General features: G+C 32.9%; 1 protein-coding gene across 2 annotated transcripts in view; it reads left to right on the top strand.

Annotated features, from left to right (window-relative positions):
* The window catches only part of LOC148620271 (GPI inositol-deacylase-like), an 81952-nt gene that overhangs the window by 1123 nt on the left and 62530 nt on the right, over nt 1-18299 (top strand). For both annotated transcript variants that reach the window (XM_088581025.1, XM_088581026.1), the window contains exons 2-9: nt 3355-3422; nt 5430-5453; nt 7334-7398; nt 8924-9012; nt 14310-14352; nt 15305-15396; nt 16673-16769; nt 17559-17716. In XM_088581025.1, coding sequence (XP_088437151.1) covers nt 3355-3422; nt 5430-5453; nt 7334-7398; nt 8924-9012; nt 14310-14352; nt 15305-15396; nt 16673-16769; nt 17559-17716 — 636 coding nt within the window. The remainder of the gene's footprint in view (nt 1-3354; nt 3423-5429; nt 5454-7333; nt 7399-8923; nt 9013-14309; nt 14353-15304; nt 15397-16672; nt 16770-17558; nt 17717-18299) is intronic.

Raw genomic sequence — 18299 nt, 5'->3', positions numbered from 1 at the left:
TTAATGCCCTTTTTCAATGTTTTAGTTTACCTGGCTGAAGGCCATGTGAGCTATTGCCATCAATTGGCGTCCTTCATCGTTGTCATCTGTCGTCATCGTTGTTAACATTTATACAAAACTGTTCTTCTCTGAAACCACATGACCAATTAGAATCAAACTTGGTATGAATGTTTCCTTTGGTATTCTGCATAGAATCGATTTGAGGATTTTTGATCCGTTGAAAAACATGGCCGTTGTACTAAAAATAGAACATAGGGGTCAGACAGTAGTTTTAGGCGTATTATATCCTCAAAACCATTAGGTTTAGCCAAATTCCTGCCCATTGCTGAAATGGTCCTTATTATAAGGCTTACAAAAGTTTTCAAGGGATAAAAGTTGTCAGACGACTTCTTGTAAGAGTTATTGCCCTTGAAAGGGGAAAAATCACATTTATCCTATTTTTCTTTTTTTTTTTTTTTTTTTTTGTTTTCAGTTTTCAGCCAATATCTTGAAAACTATGATAGATAGAAAGAAACTTTCAATTTCTGAAATAATCCTTATGATAAGTCCTACCAAAGTCTTCTTGAGTCAAATTTTTTGGACAATTCCTGGTTAAACTTGTTGCCTTTTAAAGACAAACTTTAACCTGGTGAGTGATTCAGGCTCCAGGAAGCCTCTTATTTAGCTCACCTGGCCTATTGCCATCACTTAGTGTCCCTTATAGTAGTTGTCACCATTCACCCGTCGTTAACATTTTTTTAAAACTCTTCTCCTCTGACACTACTGAACCAATTAGAATTAAAGTTGGTATGAATATTTCTTAGGGAATCCTGCATAGAACTTATGTGGGGATTTTTCATCTTTTGAAAAACATGGCCATGCTACTAAAAATAGAACATAGTGGTCAGACAGTTTTACGCATTTATCTCCGAAAGCATTATGTTTAGCCAAATTTGGAGTTTAAGGGTTTAAGTGTTCAGCGTGATGAGATCTACTTTTTGTATCTGTGGTCAAATTTTCCTTTTAATCTGTGAAACCATGTTGGAGTTATTGTCCTTTTTTGCTCTTTAATGGCCGCCATTACTGAAAATAGAACATAGGGGTCAGACAGTAGTTTTACGCTTGTTTTATCTCCAAAACCGTTAGGTTTAGCCAAATTCTTTCCATTGCTGAACTGATCCTTATTAGAAGGCTTACAAAAGTCTCCAGGGATAAAAGTTCTCAGACAACTCCTTGTAAGAGTATTGCCATTGAAAGGGGAAAAATAACGTTTTTTTATGCCCCTGCAATGATAAGTTTGGGGGCATATTGTTTTACCCCTGTCCTTCCGTAATTCCGTCCGTCTATAGTGCCGTCCATCTGTAATTCTGTCTGTCCCATATGTTTTCTGCACTTTTTTTTTGAAAATCCATGAAGATATTGAACTGATTTTTTGTATGTGAGTCTGTCATGATTAGTTACAAATCAAGTATAAGTTTCATTCTTCTATGCTGAGTTTTACCAAAATGATGGGCCCTGCACTTAAAAAAATTGTATTGAAATAATAGTTGTTTTGCTTTTTCTTTGTAAATGCTTGAAGATATTTGACTGGTTTTTGGTATGTGAGTCTGTCATGATAAGTTACAGATTGAGTTTAAGTTTCATTCAGCTATGCTGAGTTTTATTCAAAACCACATGCGGGGGCATCATTTGTGTCTGACAGACACAAAATCACATCTGACAAAGTGCTTTTTACAATTATGAGTTATGATAAAGCTGTATGAAGGTTAAATGCGGGGGCATCACTTTATCTAGTCTTGGTTTTTTTTTAACAGCCAATATCTTGAAAACTATAATGGATAGAAAGAAACTTAACTGCTGAAATGATCCTTATTATATAGACTAATACAGTGGGAACTATTGTGGTCCTCAATGATCTTAATAAGAAATTAGTTTTAAGATACAGTTTAAACACCTGTGATGCATGCAATACATTTTCAACATGAGGCATATAGCCAAACTATTTACACACCTGTAAATCTTCAAAAATGAGACATTCAATTCTTAACTGGTAACAAATCAAAATCTCACTCATTTTCCAATTTTTGGAGTGTTTTGTTGGTCTTTTCTGTGAGCCTTTACATTAGCACAATTTCACAAGTTTCCTTATCATGATATCTTTCTATTAATATTCCTTATATACACATTTACATTTTGAACTACTCCAACAAAATCACAACACAATTTTTGTTTATTATTGTCTGATTCATTGCTACAGCACATTTATTTTTTATATTTTTGTACAATCTGCCTTGAAAAACAGCAGGTATATGTACATGTATATACTCATTTTAGTGATCATGCTGTGTATCCCAAGTTTTCATCTGCAACTTGTGGAAATTGCTAATTGGAATTCAGTGAAACTTTCACACAAACATTATCACATGATGCCATCCTACACCTTCTATTATTTTATTTCATTTTGATGACTTGTGGGGTTTTTATGGAAAACATGGACTTTGTCAAACTTAAAGAAAGGGGAGACCCATGTTCCCAACAACAATTCCTCTGACAGTATCAGTGAAACTGTAGATTCGAATTTGATGAAACTACATGTAATGCACACTTTCTTCATCACTTGATGATACAGTGTATGTGCCCCTTCCGTTTTGAAATACCATTAGCATGATTTTTAGGGTTTTGTGATTCAAAACATCAAATTTGTCATTCATTGCCCAAGGGTAACAGTTTTCTCTGCAACTACTTAATTTTTCTATTATAGCTGCTAGATCTTTTTGCTGAAACTTTATACAGATATGCTATGTCTTTGGATATCAAACTCAAGTAAAATCAAACTTCTTTCTATTTTGACCATATAGTTTTTAGGGGTGGAGTTGTGGGATATCTTTTTGTGAGCTTTGTTACATTTTTCTAGTTTGTACATGTATATAATATTACTTTATAATAAGCCATACCCATATACTCTATATAAAATAGTAATGAAGTTGAAAACTATGATACATGTATTTACATGTAGATACTTACATTTGATTAATACTTCTTTTTATTTTCTTGTATAATTCAAATTAATGAAATGTTTGTACTATGTGATGTATTTAGAAAATGCTATACTTAATTCAAATTGTAGTGAGATACTGGCTCAGTGAATGACGTTGGCAATGATCGGTACATGTACATGACAAAAAATTATTTTTGAAGTGTGGTTCTTGATCCGATCTGTTACATGTCAGTTGCTAATCATCCATCTGAATTGTATCCATATTTGAATTTGAATAAATTGAATCATTGAATAAAACGATGTCAATGTGCATGCTATACAATGTATGTATTGTGAATTTACAAATTCAATGTTCATATCATTTATATTTTTTTCAGGGAATTCCTTTAGGGAAACAAATTAACAGCCAATTTCCAAGATACAAGTTGTATATATATGGAGAAGGGTAAATATATTTATACACATGTATATATAACTGAGTTCTAGGAGTTTTTAAGATTGTAGATTTCAATAGACAAAACTCCAAATGAAGATTTGAACAATTAAAGTCTGCTTTCCAAACTTTTGAATCCTTTTAGATATTTAAGCTTTCTACTTGTCATAGGTGAAGTGGAAGGTAATAAGTACATATAGTACATGTATTCAGTCTTGTAATGGATAGCAGTCTACATGTATATTTAACACTGTACAGTCAATCATTTTACTTGCTTCAAGTATATACAGGACCATAAGGTACCCTCAAGACTCAGTATTCCAAATTAACTTGTAAACAAATGTCACATAGACAAACAATGGGTTTTGCAGACAGAAGACTAGTATGCTGAGGAAAATTTATATTGGCTACTTCTGAAGAATATTCGTGTTGCTGGTCATAAAACTGTTTGAATATTTTTCTTTAATAATTTGTATTATGGTAAGCCTGACAAGACAGCTTGTTTTGATAATGAGATAAACAGGATCGTAGAAATATTTACGAAATATTCTTTGTTTACATATTATATGCAGTACTTGTATCAGTACCAAATCAACTTAGTGACGTTACGAGCTAATCGGAATCTATCCTCAAAAAATCAATAAAGTCTGCTTCTGATCTTCATTCAGATAGGAGAGTTTTGCAAGATGACTATCCACATGTATTTCAAAGATTTCGAATATTGCATAGCCTTGAGTATTTTATAAAAGTGCGTTTTGTATTAAAGGTTATTTATTTTTGTTTACATGGGTATGATTTTTCATAACAGCCTAACTTGATGCAAAGGTGGTCTTTCCCTTTCAACTTCTACATTTTTAGAATTTTGAGCTTAGCCATTTTTGGTCACTTTATGCTGCAGATAGTACCTACATTGTATAATGTAATTCAAAATGATTGACACAAACCAGTTGTTTAGGAATGATTTGTTTGTTTGTTTGTTGGGGTTAAACGTCCGAGCAGCAATATTTCAGCTTATTCAGACGATGAACATGAAATTGATGATAAAATGAACATGAAAAATGAAAAAGGGATGGGACACAAGGACAATGGGGTTGACAAATTTTGATTGCCACTGGAAATAGGGAGAGGTGGGTACGGTCGGGCAATTTAGCCTACTGTGGTTCCTACTCCGGGAGAATACAACAGTAGGGTTTTTTAACGTGTGAGGATCGTGGCATCTTTCCCAACAGTATGCACCACTATGGTTTGCGGTCAGGTTTTCCGTATTATATCCTGACAACCCCAGCATGTAACATACCAGGGGTACCCCATTCCACCACCTGGGGCACACAACCCAGTTGCTCTGTGGGCAGAACGCCCTAGCCCCTGGCTAAGGTTCTGTGCACTATTTAGTCGCCTTTTACGACAAGCTTAGCGCTGCTGCAGGCCTATTCTTTTAACACCCGGACCTGCACGGGGCGTTTAGGAATGAGCAGGGACTTTATATTGCATGTAGTATTATACAGTCCCTGGAATGAAGACCAAAAATGGGTCAGAAACAATCATTTTCCTCATGACCGGGCATTAAGTTTAGTACAAGTGAATTGACCTCTTTGAAATTGTACTACAAGGTACTATGGCACAATTGGAAAGCTGGAATTTATTCAAGGGGCAAATTAAGGTACGGTGGGTTATTTTTGCAGTTGTAAAATTTGGTCTGGATAATAGTAATAACTTGAGCAAAAGTGAATGGATATCTTTGAAATTATACCACAAGGTACCATACTCCAAGAGGAAGACTTGGATTGATTTTAAGATTTGTATTTAGAACCTTGCAGAAATTATGGACCAAAAAATTGGGCCATTTTTGTCCTGGGGCAAATTTTTAATAACAGTCAAAAGTGAAAGCTGTATATAGCTTGAATGCTGTGTCCATTCTTGCCTATAAAACTGTTCATGGTTAGATCTCTGCAGTCATATCCAGCTATGCCATGTAAAGAATTTATTTACATTTGCCAATCTACATATTTTTATTTATAGAGAACAAGCTAGAAGATTAAGAAGGTAGGTATTTTGTATTATAAGGTCACAGGAATATGGAACAGTTGTCAATTTGCTCATTTCGTTATACAATATACATTGCTACTAAGTATAAAAGTAATGACGTACTGTATGATTTACATGCATACATGTAAAACAAGCATTTTACATTGTTCATGTTGAGCAAAATTAGAAGTAAAACTGAGTAAACATTTTATCATTTATGAATTTGGGAAACTTTTTACTTTGAGGAACTAGTTGTCACAATATATTTAATGTACACTTTATTTGTATATAATTTCTGAGATTTTGTATTTTAATTCATAAAGACTCTGAATTAACTAGTTATTTCCCTACCAGCTTTAGTTGAAGAGGACTAGAGATTCGTAATTGGTCTGTCTGTCTGTTCGTCTTTCAGTCCAGAAAAAATTTAAGCTTTCAGCACTTATTTTCTGAACAACTGCAGATATTGAGCTGATTTTTGTCCCCCGCCACAACACGGAGCAGGGACATAGAAATACTGGTGTCCGTCCATCCGTGCGTCTGTCTGCTGCGTGCGTCCGAAGCTTGTGGACGCAACTCCTTAGAAACGGTTGAACGGAATTTGACCAAATTTTGTAGGATTGTTTGTTACCATATGTAGTTCACCATACTTAACTGCTATTTTGATTTGACAATTTTTATGGGAGTTATGGGACTTACTTCATTTTTCACATTATTTGCAATAGGAACACCTTGTGGACGCAACTCCTCAGAAACCGCTGAATGGAATTTGACCAAATTTTGTAGGATTGTTTATCACCATATGTAGTTGATCATACTCAACTGCTTTTTTGATTCGACAATTTTTATGGGAGTTTTGGGACTTTGTTCATTTTTCACTTTCTTTTTTTTTGTGGATTTTTTGTTGTTGTATGAAGAATTCTTAACCTAACTTAATTTGATTCATTAAGATACATTAACCTTGAATCACCACATGGACTTATAAAAGCACATAAGTTTTGAATTTGCTGTTTATACAAGTGTCAAACATTTGTAATTAAACTCTTTCTACAGCAGCGTGCGACATATGGCTATGCGTAGCATTCTTGTTGGTATGTGAGTCTACTTTGGAGTGTTACAGATAAAGTTTACATTTTGTTCCATTGCTGACTTTTTCCACAGTTTTAAAATTAAGGTCATTTCCTCAGATGTCATTTATACTTGATGATCCAAGGTAGTATTTGGGTCAGTGATACAAACAGCAAATAGGAGACTATATCTTGTTTTGCAATACTCTCAGAATGCTTTTTTTACATGAAACTCAAAACAAATTACATTTGTTAGAAGAAATTGAATTTTTTTTTAACCACTTAGGAAATCTATATAAAATTTGTAATTTCTATATTCCTCATTTTCATTTTTACTAAGAGTAATAAAAATTTTATAATTCCATTTTATACAGTAATGCTGTAATCTGAATAATTGACAGGGTTCAAAATTACAGAATTTCCATTTCTTTGTCACCCATGGAAAGTAAAATCCAGTGAAGGAAAAATTGTGTTCACTTCCTTTGGGGAGTTCATTATATTTTAAATTGATAAAAAGCTTAAATCATGAAATAAAAGCAGCTGACCTGGAAAGGATTGAGTTTCAAGTGATTAAAAACCACCAACCAGATTAAAACTGAAGAACCTCTGAACCGCTACCACATAAAAGGGGTTGTAGGTGGTGATTATTGTGTGAAGCTTTCCAGTGTAAGGTACATGTATATTAGAAATGATTAGATGGCAGCATGGGCTTAGACTTATTTTCAGTCTAGTGTTAACTTACAAATGTCACTAAACAAAATACAAGATTAGATTTTGAATTTAATGCTTGTCCAATTCTATATTACATGTACAATCATATACATGTGTTTGCAGAAAGATACATGTTGATGGTGTTCCGGTTTTGTTTATCCCTGGAAATGCTGGTAGTCATAAACAAGGTAACTATAACATTCATTCCTGGAAATTATGGTTGTCATTAAGTAATTTGAAAATCTTTATATAGTTAGACTTTTGATCTCTGCTGGATGTGACTTACAATTCAGTCACACTATCAAATACATGTACATTTCCTATGAAGGTATCAATCAGATTTGAATATCTATTTCGCCCATCAAAATTGACAATGGTCAAAGGAAGAAAATGGTGTGCTTTTGTTTACACTTTTCTACACATCTCCTACCAATGTGTATACTTTTGTTTACTCTTCTACACATCTCCTACCAGTGTGTATACTTTTGTTTACACTTTTCTACACATCTCCTACCATGGAGTATACTTTTGTTTACACTTTTCTACACATCTCCTACCATGGAGTATACTTTTGTTTACACTTTTCTACACATCTCCTACCATGGAGTATACGTTTACACATCTCCTACCAATGAGTATACTTTTGTTTACACTTTTCTACACATCTCCTACCATGGAGTATACTTTTGTTTACTCTTTTCTACACATCTTCTGCCAAGGATTTTACTTTTGTTTACACTTTTCTACACATCTCCTACCATGGAGTATACTTTTGTTTTACACTTTTCTACTCATCTCCTACCATGGAGTATACTTTTGTTTACACTTTTCTAAACATCTTCTACCAAGGTTTATACTTTTGTTTACACTTTTCTACTCATCTCCTACCATGGAGTATACTTTTGTTTACACTTGTCTACACATCTCCTACCATGGAGTATACTTTTTGTTTACACTCTTCTACTCATCTCCTACCAATGATTATACTTTTGTTTACACTTTTCTATACATCTCCTACCAATGAGTATACTTTTGTTTACACTTTTCTACACATCTCCTACCAATGAGTATACTTTTGTTTACACTTTTCTACTCATCTCCTATCATGGAGTATACTTTTGTTTACACTTTTCTACACATCTCCTACCATGGAGTATACTTTTGTTTACACTTGTCTACACATCTACCAAGGATTATACTCTTCTACTCATCTCCTACTAATGAGTATACTTTTGTTTACACTTTTCTACTCATCTCCTACCATGGAGTATACTTTTGTTTACACTTTTCTACACATCTCCTACCATGGAGTATACTTTTGTTTACACTTTTCTACACATCTCCAACCATTGAGTATACTTTTCACATTTGTTTCATTACTGTTGTGCATGTGGTGTACACAAATTTTCTTTTTAGAGCAAGGATACTCTCCAATAAATGTCTAACATAGGGATACGTGTATGTTGATCTTTTTGCTGTAAACATTATCCCAATTTGACTGACCTAGTGTAAAGGTTCTGTCTCACAGATGAGACAAGATACATGTATCTTTAGTTATATTTTGTGTCTTACTGGATTGAAAACCTCTGAAAATTAATGCTTAATTTTTTTGTTGTCCATTTGTATGAATTAGTTGTATACACCATATTCAGTAAATATCTTTGGCATCATTGCACTGTATTTAACATATCTTTTTAAAATTTAAAAAAACAGCGAGGTCTTTGGCATCTGTGGCCTACAGAAGAGCTCGGGACAAGAGAACAGATTTCCATTTTGATTACTTTACAGTGGATTTTAATGAGGTAATACTATTTTTTTTGTATATGGTATTTACAGTTAAGTACTAATTAAGACAGATGTGTGACAAGTTCTTTACTTTAAGCCAAATTAAATTATACCTCTGTTTCCTGTTACTCGACCAACTCATGCCTTGACATCCCTGAGTGACTTGTTTTCAAGTTAACAAAAAAACGAAAAGTATCACCAAATGACAAAACATGTTAAAGGTGTTAGTCGATTTTTGGTTTCCACAAGGTCTTGGTGGTTAATAAGATGTTTTTGAAGTTGTTTTCTATGAAAATTGGAAAAAAGTCAGTAATTAAATAAAATAAAATAAAATAAAATAAAATAAAATAAAATAAAATAAAATAAAATCATAACCTACCCACCCATATTCAGTTCACCAGGCCAAAGGCCATGTGAGCTACTGCAGTCACTAGGCATCTGTTGTTGTCTTGCTTTTTTCATACCAGTTTTTCAAAACTCTTCTCGTTTGAAATTTCTGGACCAATTAGAATAAAACTTACCAATGTTCCTTAAGGTTTTCTGCATAGAACTGATGTGGGGATTTTTGAGCCACCATTACTTAAAATAGAACATAGGGATCAGACAGAAGGTTTTTTTGCATATATCTCCTAAGTTTAGCCAATGCTGACAGGGTAAAAGTGTTCAGCATGATGAAATCTATCTCTTCCAATTTTTTGTTTTGATCTGTTAAATCTTTTGTCTCACTAACCACTTCCGGGTCAAATGGCCAACCCCTATGTAGTACCAAAAACACGCTGAACCTAGACATATGCATTGTAAGAGCATTATTTGTGTGTATTAAGATTAAAAGTAGTCAAAATAAAGCTGAGAATGTGTACTTTAAAATCATATATGTAATTAACTACAAAAGTGTATGAATATTGTTTACATGTGTGAGTAATTTGTCTCCATGCTGTCAGTTAGCAGAACAGGTAAAAATGTGGATTTTCAGTATTATTTATTCAAGTAAATTTTGTGAAGAATTTCTACAATCATTGTACTATTAGCATAATGATTTTGGAAGCCTTATTTTCCAAGCTTTGCAACGGTATGCAACTTGAAGATGTCATTTGTCCTGGGAATTCACCGTGAAACTTTGAAAATTACTTTTTTAACATGTAAAGTAATGGAAACGTTAGAAGTGGTTAGTGAGACCTAAGCCTTGTTGGAGTTATTGCCCTTTTTCAACATTTTTTTCCTATTTGTAATGTTTTTTCTTTCAAAAATCTTTTTCTATGAAACTACCAGACCAATTAGAAAAAAATACTTTAGGGTGTTCTCCATAGATTTGAAAAACATGGTCGCTGTAACTAAAATTAGAACAAAGGGGTCATTCGGAAGATTTCTCACATATCTACAAAACCATTAGGTTTAGCCAAATTCTTTTAATTGCCAAAATGATCCTGATGATAAGGCCTACAGAAATCTTCCTTGTATCAAATTTGTTGGATGACTCCTTGTTAGAATTAATAACCTTTTTTAAATTTTTCAGCCAATATTTTGAAAACGGTGATACATATAGATAGACAGAAGCTTTCAATTGCCTGAAATGATCCTTATGTTAAGACCTACAAAAGTCTGCAAAGATCAAAGTTGTCAGACAACTCCTTGTTAGAGTTATTGCCCTTGAAAGGCAGAAAATGATATTTTTACCAGTATTCAGCCAATATCTTGAAAACTATAATAGATAGAAATGAAATTTCAGTTGATGAAATGATCCTCATGATAAGCCCTACCAAAGTCTTCTACGATTCAAAATTGTCGGACAACTCCTTGTTAGAATTATAGCCTTTGAAATGCAAAAATTGAACCAAGTGAGCGATTCAGATTCCTGGGAGCCTTTTGTTTATTGATATTTGAATCAAATGTACATTTAAAATGATGTCACAAAACAATTTTTGTGAGCACTGGTAATTTCTTTAGTTAACATTGGTTTCTGGACAATAACTGGAAAAAGTTTATACCTGATTCAAATGAAATTTTGGGATAATGTTACATACCAGGTAAATGAGATCCCTATTGATATAGGGGAAATTTTGTTTTAGGTCAAGGTCACAGCAGCCAAAAAACTTAAATTTTTTCAGAAAAAATTAGGTTTCCGGACGATGACTCTTAAAGTTCACCTCTGATTTAAACCAAATGTTAGGATATTGTGACATGGCACATAAATGAGATACCTATTGATTTGGGAAAACTTTTGGTCAAGGTCAGGGTCAAGTACTGTATTAATTTTTGAGGGTTATTATATACCCGGTGGACAGAAAAGCGCATAAAATAGTACTTGCATAATTTGAGTTTTAACACTATACAACGCTTATCATTTTTTGAATACATGAAAATTGATATCTGCAAGTATGTTCACTAGACACAATCAGTGAAAATTAGCAACCCGCGAAAATTATTATGTTTACAGTATGCCAAAATAATTGACATTTCTGCATAAAAATTACGATTCAAGACGATGACTTAAAAAGTTAACATCTGATTGAAAAGGAACTCTTGGATATTATTACATACCAGATAAATGAAAACAATGTGGATTGGGGGAGAACTTCATTTGCAGTCAAGGTCACTGTTGTTAAAAACCTTAATTTTTTTTCTGTAGAAGTCAAGTTTCTGGATGATAACTTAAAATGTTTGCATCCAATCAGGGCATAATCTAGGATTCAGTGAATAGGAGAAGTGACTTCTCCTTTCCAGTAGTGATAGGGAGAAGTGAGTCTGGAATGGGGAGAAATCATACTTCACAGCTAGAATGTTTTATCGCATTGATATGAAGTTGTATCTCAAGGACATGTATTCAAATAAATAATAAACAAATGAGATAAGGTTAATACTGTAATTCCATTTTCTATACTTGCAAATGAATAAGTACATGTATAAAAAGTAACTTTAATTGAATATAGTAAGTGATCAGATTGTCATTGAGAACTAATGTTTCTTATAATAACATGGTCTTAAAGTCAGAGAATGGTCTGCAACTTCATGTGGTCTCTTCCTGAAAAAAAGATAGTTCATGTAAATCATCTCTGTTTTGACATTTTTTAATGAGCACAATTGTATTGTGATTGATACAAAGCACAAATCAACCTGAACAGCCATACATGTACATTGTTTAGTGGGATTATTTTCAGATAATTGATAGTTATAATTCAGATTGATAAATGAATGACTGCATCTTGATATGCCATTATGGCAGTCTATTACTTAATAAATTTCCCTGATTTTTTTATAAGTGGTAATAGTTAGCTTAATTATCTTTATTTTTGCCTTATCAAAACGAAGTGTCATTTTAAACTCACATGCACTTTTACACATAACTGTGATCCAAGCTGAACCTACCAATTATTGATTGTCTTTTAAAACCATTAAAATCACTGTAAGAGTCTCTCATTGAGTAAATAGATTAATTGTTGTCATCAAATTACATATCAAGGAACACAAAATATACATACATTTTGTGATTGTTTTCCTTTGATTTTGAACTCAATAAGTTGAATATGTTTCATTCAAATAAGTTCTGCTGATTTTATCCATTATCCAAGTCGCTAGAACAGGTGAAGTATTCCCTGGATTGCTTGGAACTGATGAAAATTAAGTGAACTTCTTCCAATTTAAGTTTTCTCTTCATTACAAAAATTGCCGCCATTTTGGTTGTTTATTACCTGGAAGGGCTAGAGTTATCTTTCTTTGGTCAAATTTCACAGTGACTTCACTTCGCTTAAGGTGGTAGACATAACTCTTGAAATCAGTGTTTGTATCATATTCAACTTTACCAAAGCCTTTCAAGCTTTCCTTTGAATCAGAATGAAATCAGTCCAAGTTACTTTGATGCTTACATGAGATTGATGTAAAATGGTGAATACAAACATACCAATGACTTGTAAGAGTTGTGTCCCTTATCCTAGATCTACCTCCTTAAAACAACACAAGCTGGGGACTTTTAACTATTTTTTAAAAAATTCTTGGTGACTTAAATCTCCATTTCGCCACCTAGATTATGCCCTGTCCAATTCAAGTGGAACTTTTGGATATTGTTACTTACCAGAGACATGTAATTGAGAACCCTTTTGTTTTAAAATATCTGAAATATTTCTTTCTCTAAAATGGGGACACAACTCAGCTTGTGCGCCCTGGTGCATTTGGATTTTCAGGAGCTGTGTTGAGCTTACTTTTTTAATAGCGCACCTGGACCATAGGTCCCAGTGAGCTTGTGCCATCACTTTGAGTCTGTCATTCATTGTCTGTCATCTGTCATCTATGAACCATTGGTTCCAATGTTTTGAAACTTGATAGGCTTAAGTGACCTCTATCTCCTCTACAAACATTCCACTTTTTGTGTGGTTCAGATGGCTGAGGACTGGCTGTGGCCAGTCAAATTTACATGTACTATTGAAACCCTATGGGGAAACGCATTTTGGCCTATATCTCTGCTCTTATGTGGCTCAGGTGGTTCGGTGGATACCAGGAATGATGTACATGTAAGTATAAGGGGTTCTCAAAACCGTTTGTTTAAATGATCAAATGATGTGACCACATGATTTCAAATTCTCCAGGTGAGCGATTTCAGAACATCTTGTCAGTGTAAAGGCCTACTCATTGTAATGGCTACATAGTGCAGTCTTGTTGTTTTTCATTGCTTGTTTCTAGGTTACTCCCCCACATATTTGATTAATTTTTAATTTAAACATTTAAATCAGATTATTGTAAATGGCACAAAAATTGGTATCTTACCATGGGATCTTGTATAAACTGTTTTGATTAATGTTTCAACATGACTATGATTTAGTGCTTTGACACTGTTAAGTTAATGTTTGAAAATGATAGTATTTTGACACTCAGTCGTTTAATAAAAATTAAAGATGAGCATAGTTTATAATCTTTTGACATATACTTGTTTAGTAAATGTTTAATATTACTATAATTAACTGCTTGTTGGTCTGGTGATAGTGGTGTCCCAGTTTATGGCTAAATTGAATCTATGACCTTGTCACATTGAAGATTTTGAAATTAGTAGTCACTGCTTCTTCAAAATATGAGAAGGTTACCTTTAGACTGTTGCTTCTGGGAGCTAGCTAAAATCTGGCTAAATGTATCTGAGTAGTACAAATCAGGATTTTTTTGATTGATCAAATGTTCTCATCCTGAAAATCATGAAATATCTGCTATAGGACATAAACCACAATCAATTGATCAATGCATCTACCAAACTATGAATCTGTTTAATAAATGTTTGCAGAAGTATACTATTCATAATGTTTTAACAGTAATCTGTTTAGTTAATTTGTTTCAGGAACTATCAGCATTGTATGGTGGAATGCTTTTTGATCAAACAGGTAATAAATTTATGTAGATATTTTTGTACTTTGGTAAGGTAATTAGAAAGAAATGTCATGTTTAAAATGAAAAAAAAAAACAAATAAGGCATTCTTGCATACATGTATTTCATTCAAAATGCACATCAATACACTTACAAACCTAATATTTTACAGGTATAACATTGTAAACTTAAGAAGGTAGACCTAGGGTAAGGGACATAACTCTTGAAATCGTGATATATTTGTATCATATACAATTTCACCAAAGCTTTCATTTGAAACAGAACGAAATCAATCCAAGTTACTCTGATGCTTATATGAGATTGATGTAAAATGTTGAATTTAAAGGTAACCAATGATTTGTAAGAGTTGTGTCCTTTGCCTTAGGTCTACCTCCATAAGGGAATAATGTTGGTCTTCTCCTGATTGAACTATTACTTGATCAAATTTAGGTAAGAGATGCATTTGATTTTCTTTCTTTCCCTTAAAAAGATCTGCAAAAGGTCTCTTTTGGATCAGATGTGTGATAATTTCTTGTAAACTGGTGATTTTTGGTGTTTTTGGATTAAACTTTCAAACTATATAGATATAAATTTTCAGCTTTGAAATAACCCTTATGACAATGCCTAAAATACACCAGTTAGCTCTTTATAGGCTAATATCTTGGTTACCGTTACAGATAAGAAGAAACTTTGATTTTATGTGTTAATGGGTGTGACAAGGTTTACAAGAAATATATCAGATTAAATTATGAATTAAACAACTTAAGGTGCTATTTCCCACTCATAAAATGCCAAATTATAATACTTTTTTTTTTACTTTTCAACAACAAAACTTGTGTGGTTTATTGCTGAATACATCAAAATTTTATGGGCCTATTGCCTTTGAACTATAACTAAAAGGATTTTTGTGTTTAAAGGTGAGCGAATCAGATTCTCTTGAGCTTCTTGTTTGATTTATATTTTTACAGAGTATGTTCATGAATGTGTTAAGAAGATTTTGACGCTGTATAAAGATGTATCCTTTATTCCAAAGTCTGTCATACTTGTTGGCCACTCTATGGTAAGCAAGCACTAATGTGGCATACGCATATATTTTTGCATGTTTTAATATGACAGTAAATGATCTTGGTGATTCATTACCACATCCACTTATGATGCTTGTATGTGAATGTAAGAATGCAAAGTATGGTATAATTTTAGTTCCCAACATCATAAGGATCCATCTGTCCATTATTTTGATAGTTTTGGATTTTTTTAACTGTCCTAGATGAAATACAGTTAAGGTTTAAATTTTGTTAAGGGAGAAGGTTCAGCTATGGCCAATTTTGTCCTCAAAAATCAAATTGTTCAAAATAAAGATTTTTAACGTTTTTGTACACATACATGTAGGTGGTTACACCAGCAAGTTTGATAAGATTTAGGCCAAAACAGAAACGCATGTTGTCATTGTAGCTCCAACAAATTTGCCTTAATGATGAAAAATCCAGAAAATCTCAATATTTCAGCATATTTTTGATGGTTTTTGTGAAAAGCAAATATGGCCACATGCATGTTATTTCTTGATTTTTATGTATATTGTGTAGTATTGTGAGATACAACAGATATATGTCAGTATTTTGGATAAACACGGATGCAGCCACTTCTGTTTTAGGCCTAAACCATAGAAAAATATGTGCAAAAATATAAAAAAATTTAATATTGTGTAAATTTTGACCGCTGTTAGGTCAAAAACATTCAAAATTGGCTGAGATGTATTTACTACAACCAATAACCTTTCAAGTAAACTAGCTTATATAGACTAAAATCTTTCAAAAATGTTGAAAACTGGGGCCAAAATAGGGCCTTACCGAACCTACTCCTTTGTTTAATTTTTTTGGTATAGTTTTGACCCTTGAACTTGTGCAATTAGATAAAAGTTTCAGTTGAAAATACTTTTTTGAAATCATTCAAAATATTTAGATGTAAACTACATGTATATAATTTTTGTTTAAGTTCAGCTAAATTGTAATGTTCAATTGAGCTATTATTTTCATCTGTTTGTTAATCTCTCTGACCACACATTATCATTTTATGAAGAGTACTAAAACTTTTCTGTACAACTTTTGTTCTATTGGTTATACAGTATACCACTGATCCATGTCAGGTGCAAAAGCAGGACAAGCTCTCATAATGAGTTATAAAAGAAATACCCAATGTAAACTTAAATAAAAAAAACAAAAACCTTTCAGTTGATGAAATGAACCATATATCTAAGAATCAAAGATAATTGGATTATATTCACTTTTCAGACATACAACAAAAATGATTAAAATATTGGTTTTTTTTTTGTCCAATAGGGTGGTATGATTGCCAGAGGTTTATTTACATTACCAGGATTTGATGAAAAGTTTGTGGGTACTATTATAACACAGGCTACTCCCCACCAATTCCCTGGTAAGAATTATTACTATCATATTAAGACATTGGAACACTATGGACTACTGCTTTCATAAGTTAAATTCTGTCTTATTGTGTCAGGGAGTGTAATCAAGGGAACCAAGATTCTGAAGAATGTAATCCAAGAACAAAATAGGTCTCCTTTAGCCTATAAAAGATTTACAGAAGTTATGGCCCTTGAACTTAGAAAATTTTAGTGAATTTTAAGTTTGAAATGTATGTTTTTACACAGGAACACTGTTCTTTTATACATTTAGTATTTTAATATGGGGTAAATTGATCTGCCATTAAAAAATGGTAGTTAATGCATGCTGAAATATCTAACTCCTGCAAAAAGGAGTAAAAGTCTGCATTTTATCTGTGATTTTGATTGAATTTGTTGAATAGAAGGACAGCTGTGACATCATCATTACATTTTTTCTTTAAAATGACCCTTCAATTAGAGACCAAAACCTAATCTCAACAACTTGGTTACTTATAGTATCTTTTCTTTTATCATCAACTTTTTATAAATAATGTAATTAATGGTGGTCTTATAAAAACACAAGTAAAACAAAGATAATACATTTAATGACTGTATTAAAGTTATGAGAATACTAGATTTTTTGAAATTCCAAATTTTCCTGGCCAGTCGTGATGCAAGAGGATTATTTTGCATATTTAAGGATGTAGTAAACAATATTCAATGGACAGACTACAATAAATAATAGGTTACCTTATACATAATTTTGAACAGGAGTTGGGAAACCAAAAATAACATGGTTTTTGTTGTTTTTTTTTTTTCAGTGGTTGCCTTTGACAAGAAAATAGCTGACTATTATGAAAAAGTGAATGTTTATTGGAAGTTACACAGTAACACAACACTAAAACATGTAACTGTTGTATCTACTGGAGGAGGATATAGAGATGTTCTAGTCAGGAATGGATTGACATCGCTTACAGGGGTATGTATCTACTGGAGGTGTATGTAGAGATGTTCTAGTCAGGAATGGATTGACATCACTTACAGGGGTATGTATCTACTGGAGGTGTATATAGAGATATTCTGGTCAGGAATGGATTGACATCACTTACAGGGGTGTGTATCTACTGGAGGTGTATGTAGAGATGTTCTGGTCAGGAATGGATTGACATCACTTACAGGGGTATGTATCTACTGGAGGTGTATGTAGAGATGTTCTGGTCAGGAATGGATTGACATCACTTACAGGGGTATGTATCTACTGGAGGAGTATGTAGAGATGTTCTGGTCAGGAATGGATTGACATCACTTACAGGAGTATGTATCTACTGGAGGTGTATGTAGAGATATTCTGGTCAGGAATGGATTGACATCACTTACAGAAGTATTTATCTACTGGAGGTGTCTGTAGAGATATTCTGGTCAGGAATGGATTTGCATCAATTACATGTGTAAGGGAATGTATCTACTGGAGTTATAATGACATACTATATATGTAGATGCTCAGAAATATGAATGGCTCAAAATATTTTTGTTAGAAGAGATACATATAACGGAAATGATGC

The sequence above is a fragment of the Perna viridis genome, chromosome 4, assembly GCF_037379345.1.
Source record: "Perna viridis isolate PV_CMFRI_1.1 ecotype Kerala chromosome 4, ASM3737934v1, whole genome shotgun sequence".
In the NCBI taxonomy this organism is placed as follows: Eukaryota; Metazoa; Mollusca; class Bivalvia; order Mytilida; family Mytilidae; genus Perna; species Perna viridis.
This window is presented reverse-complemented; position numbering and strand designations above follow the sequence as displayed.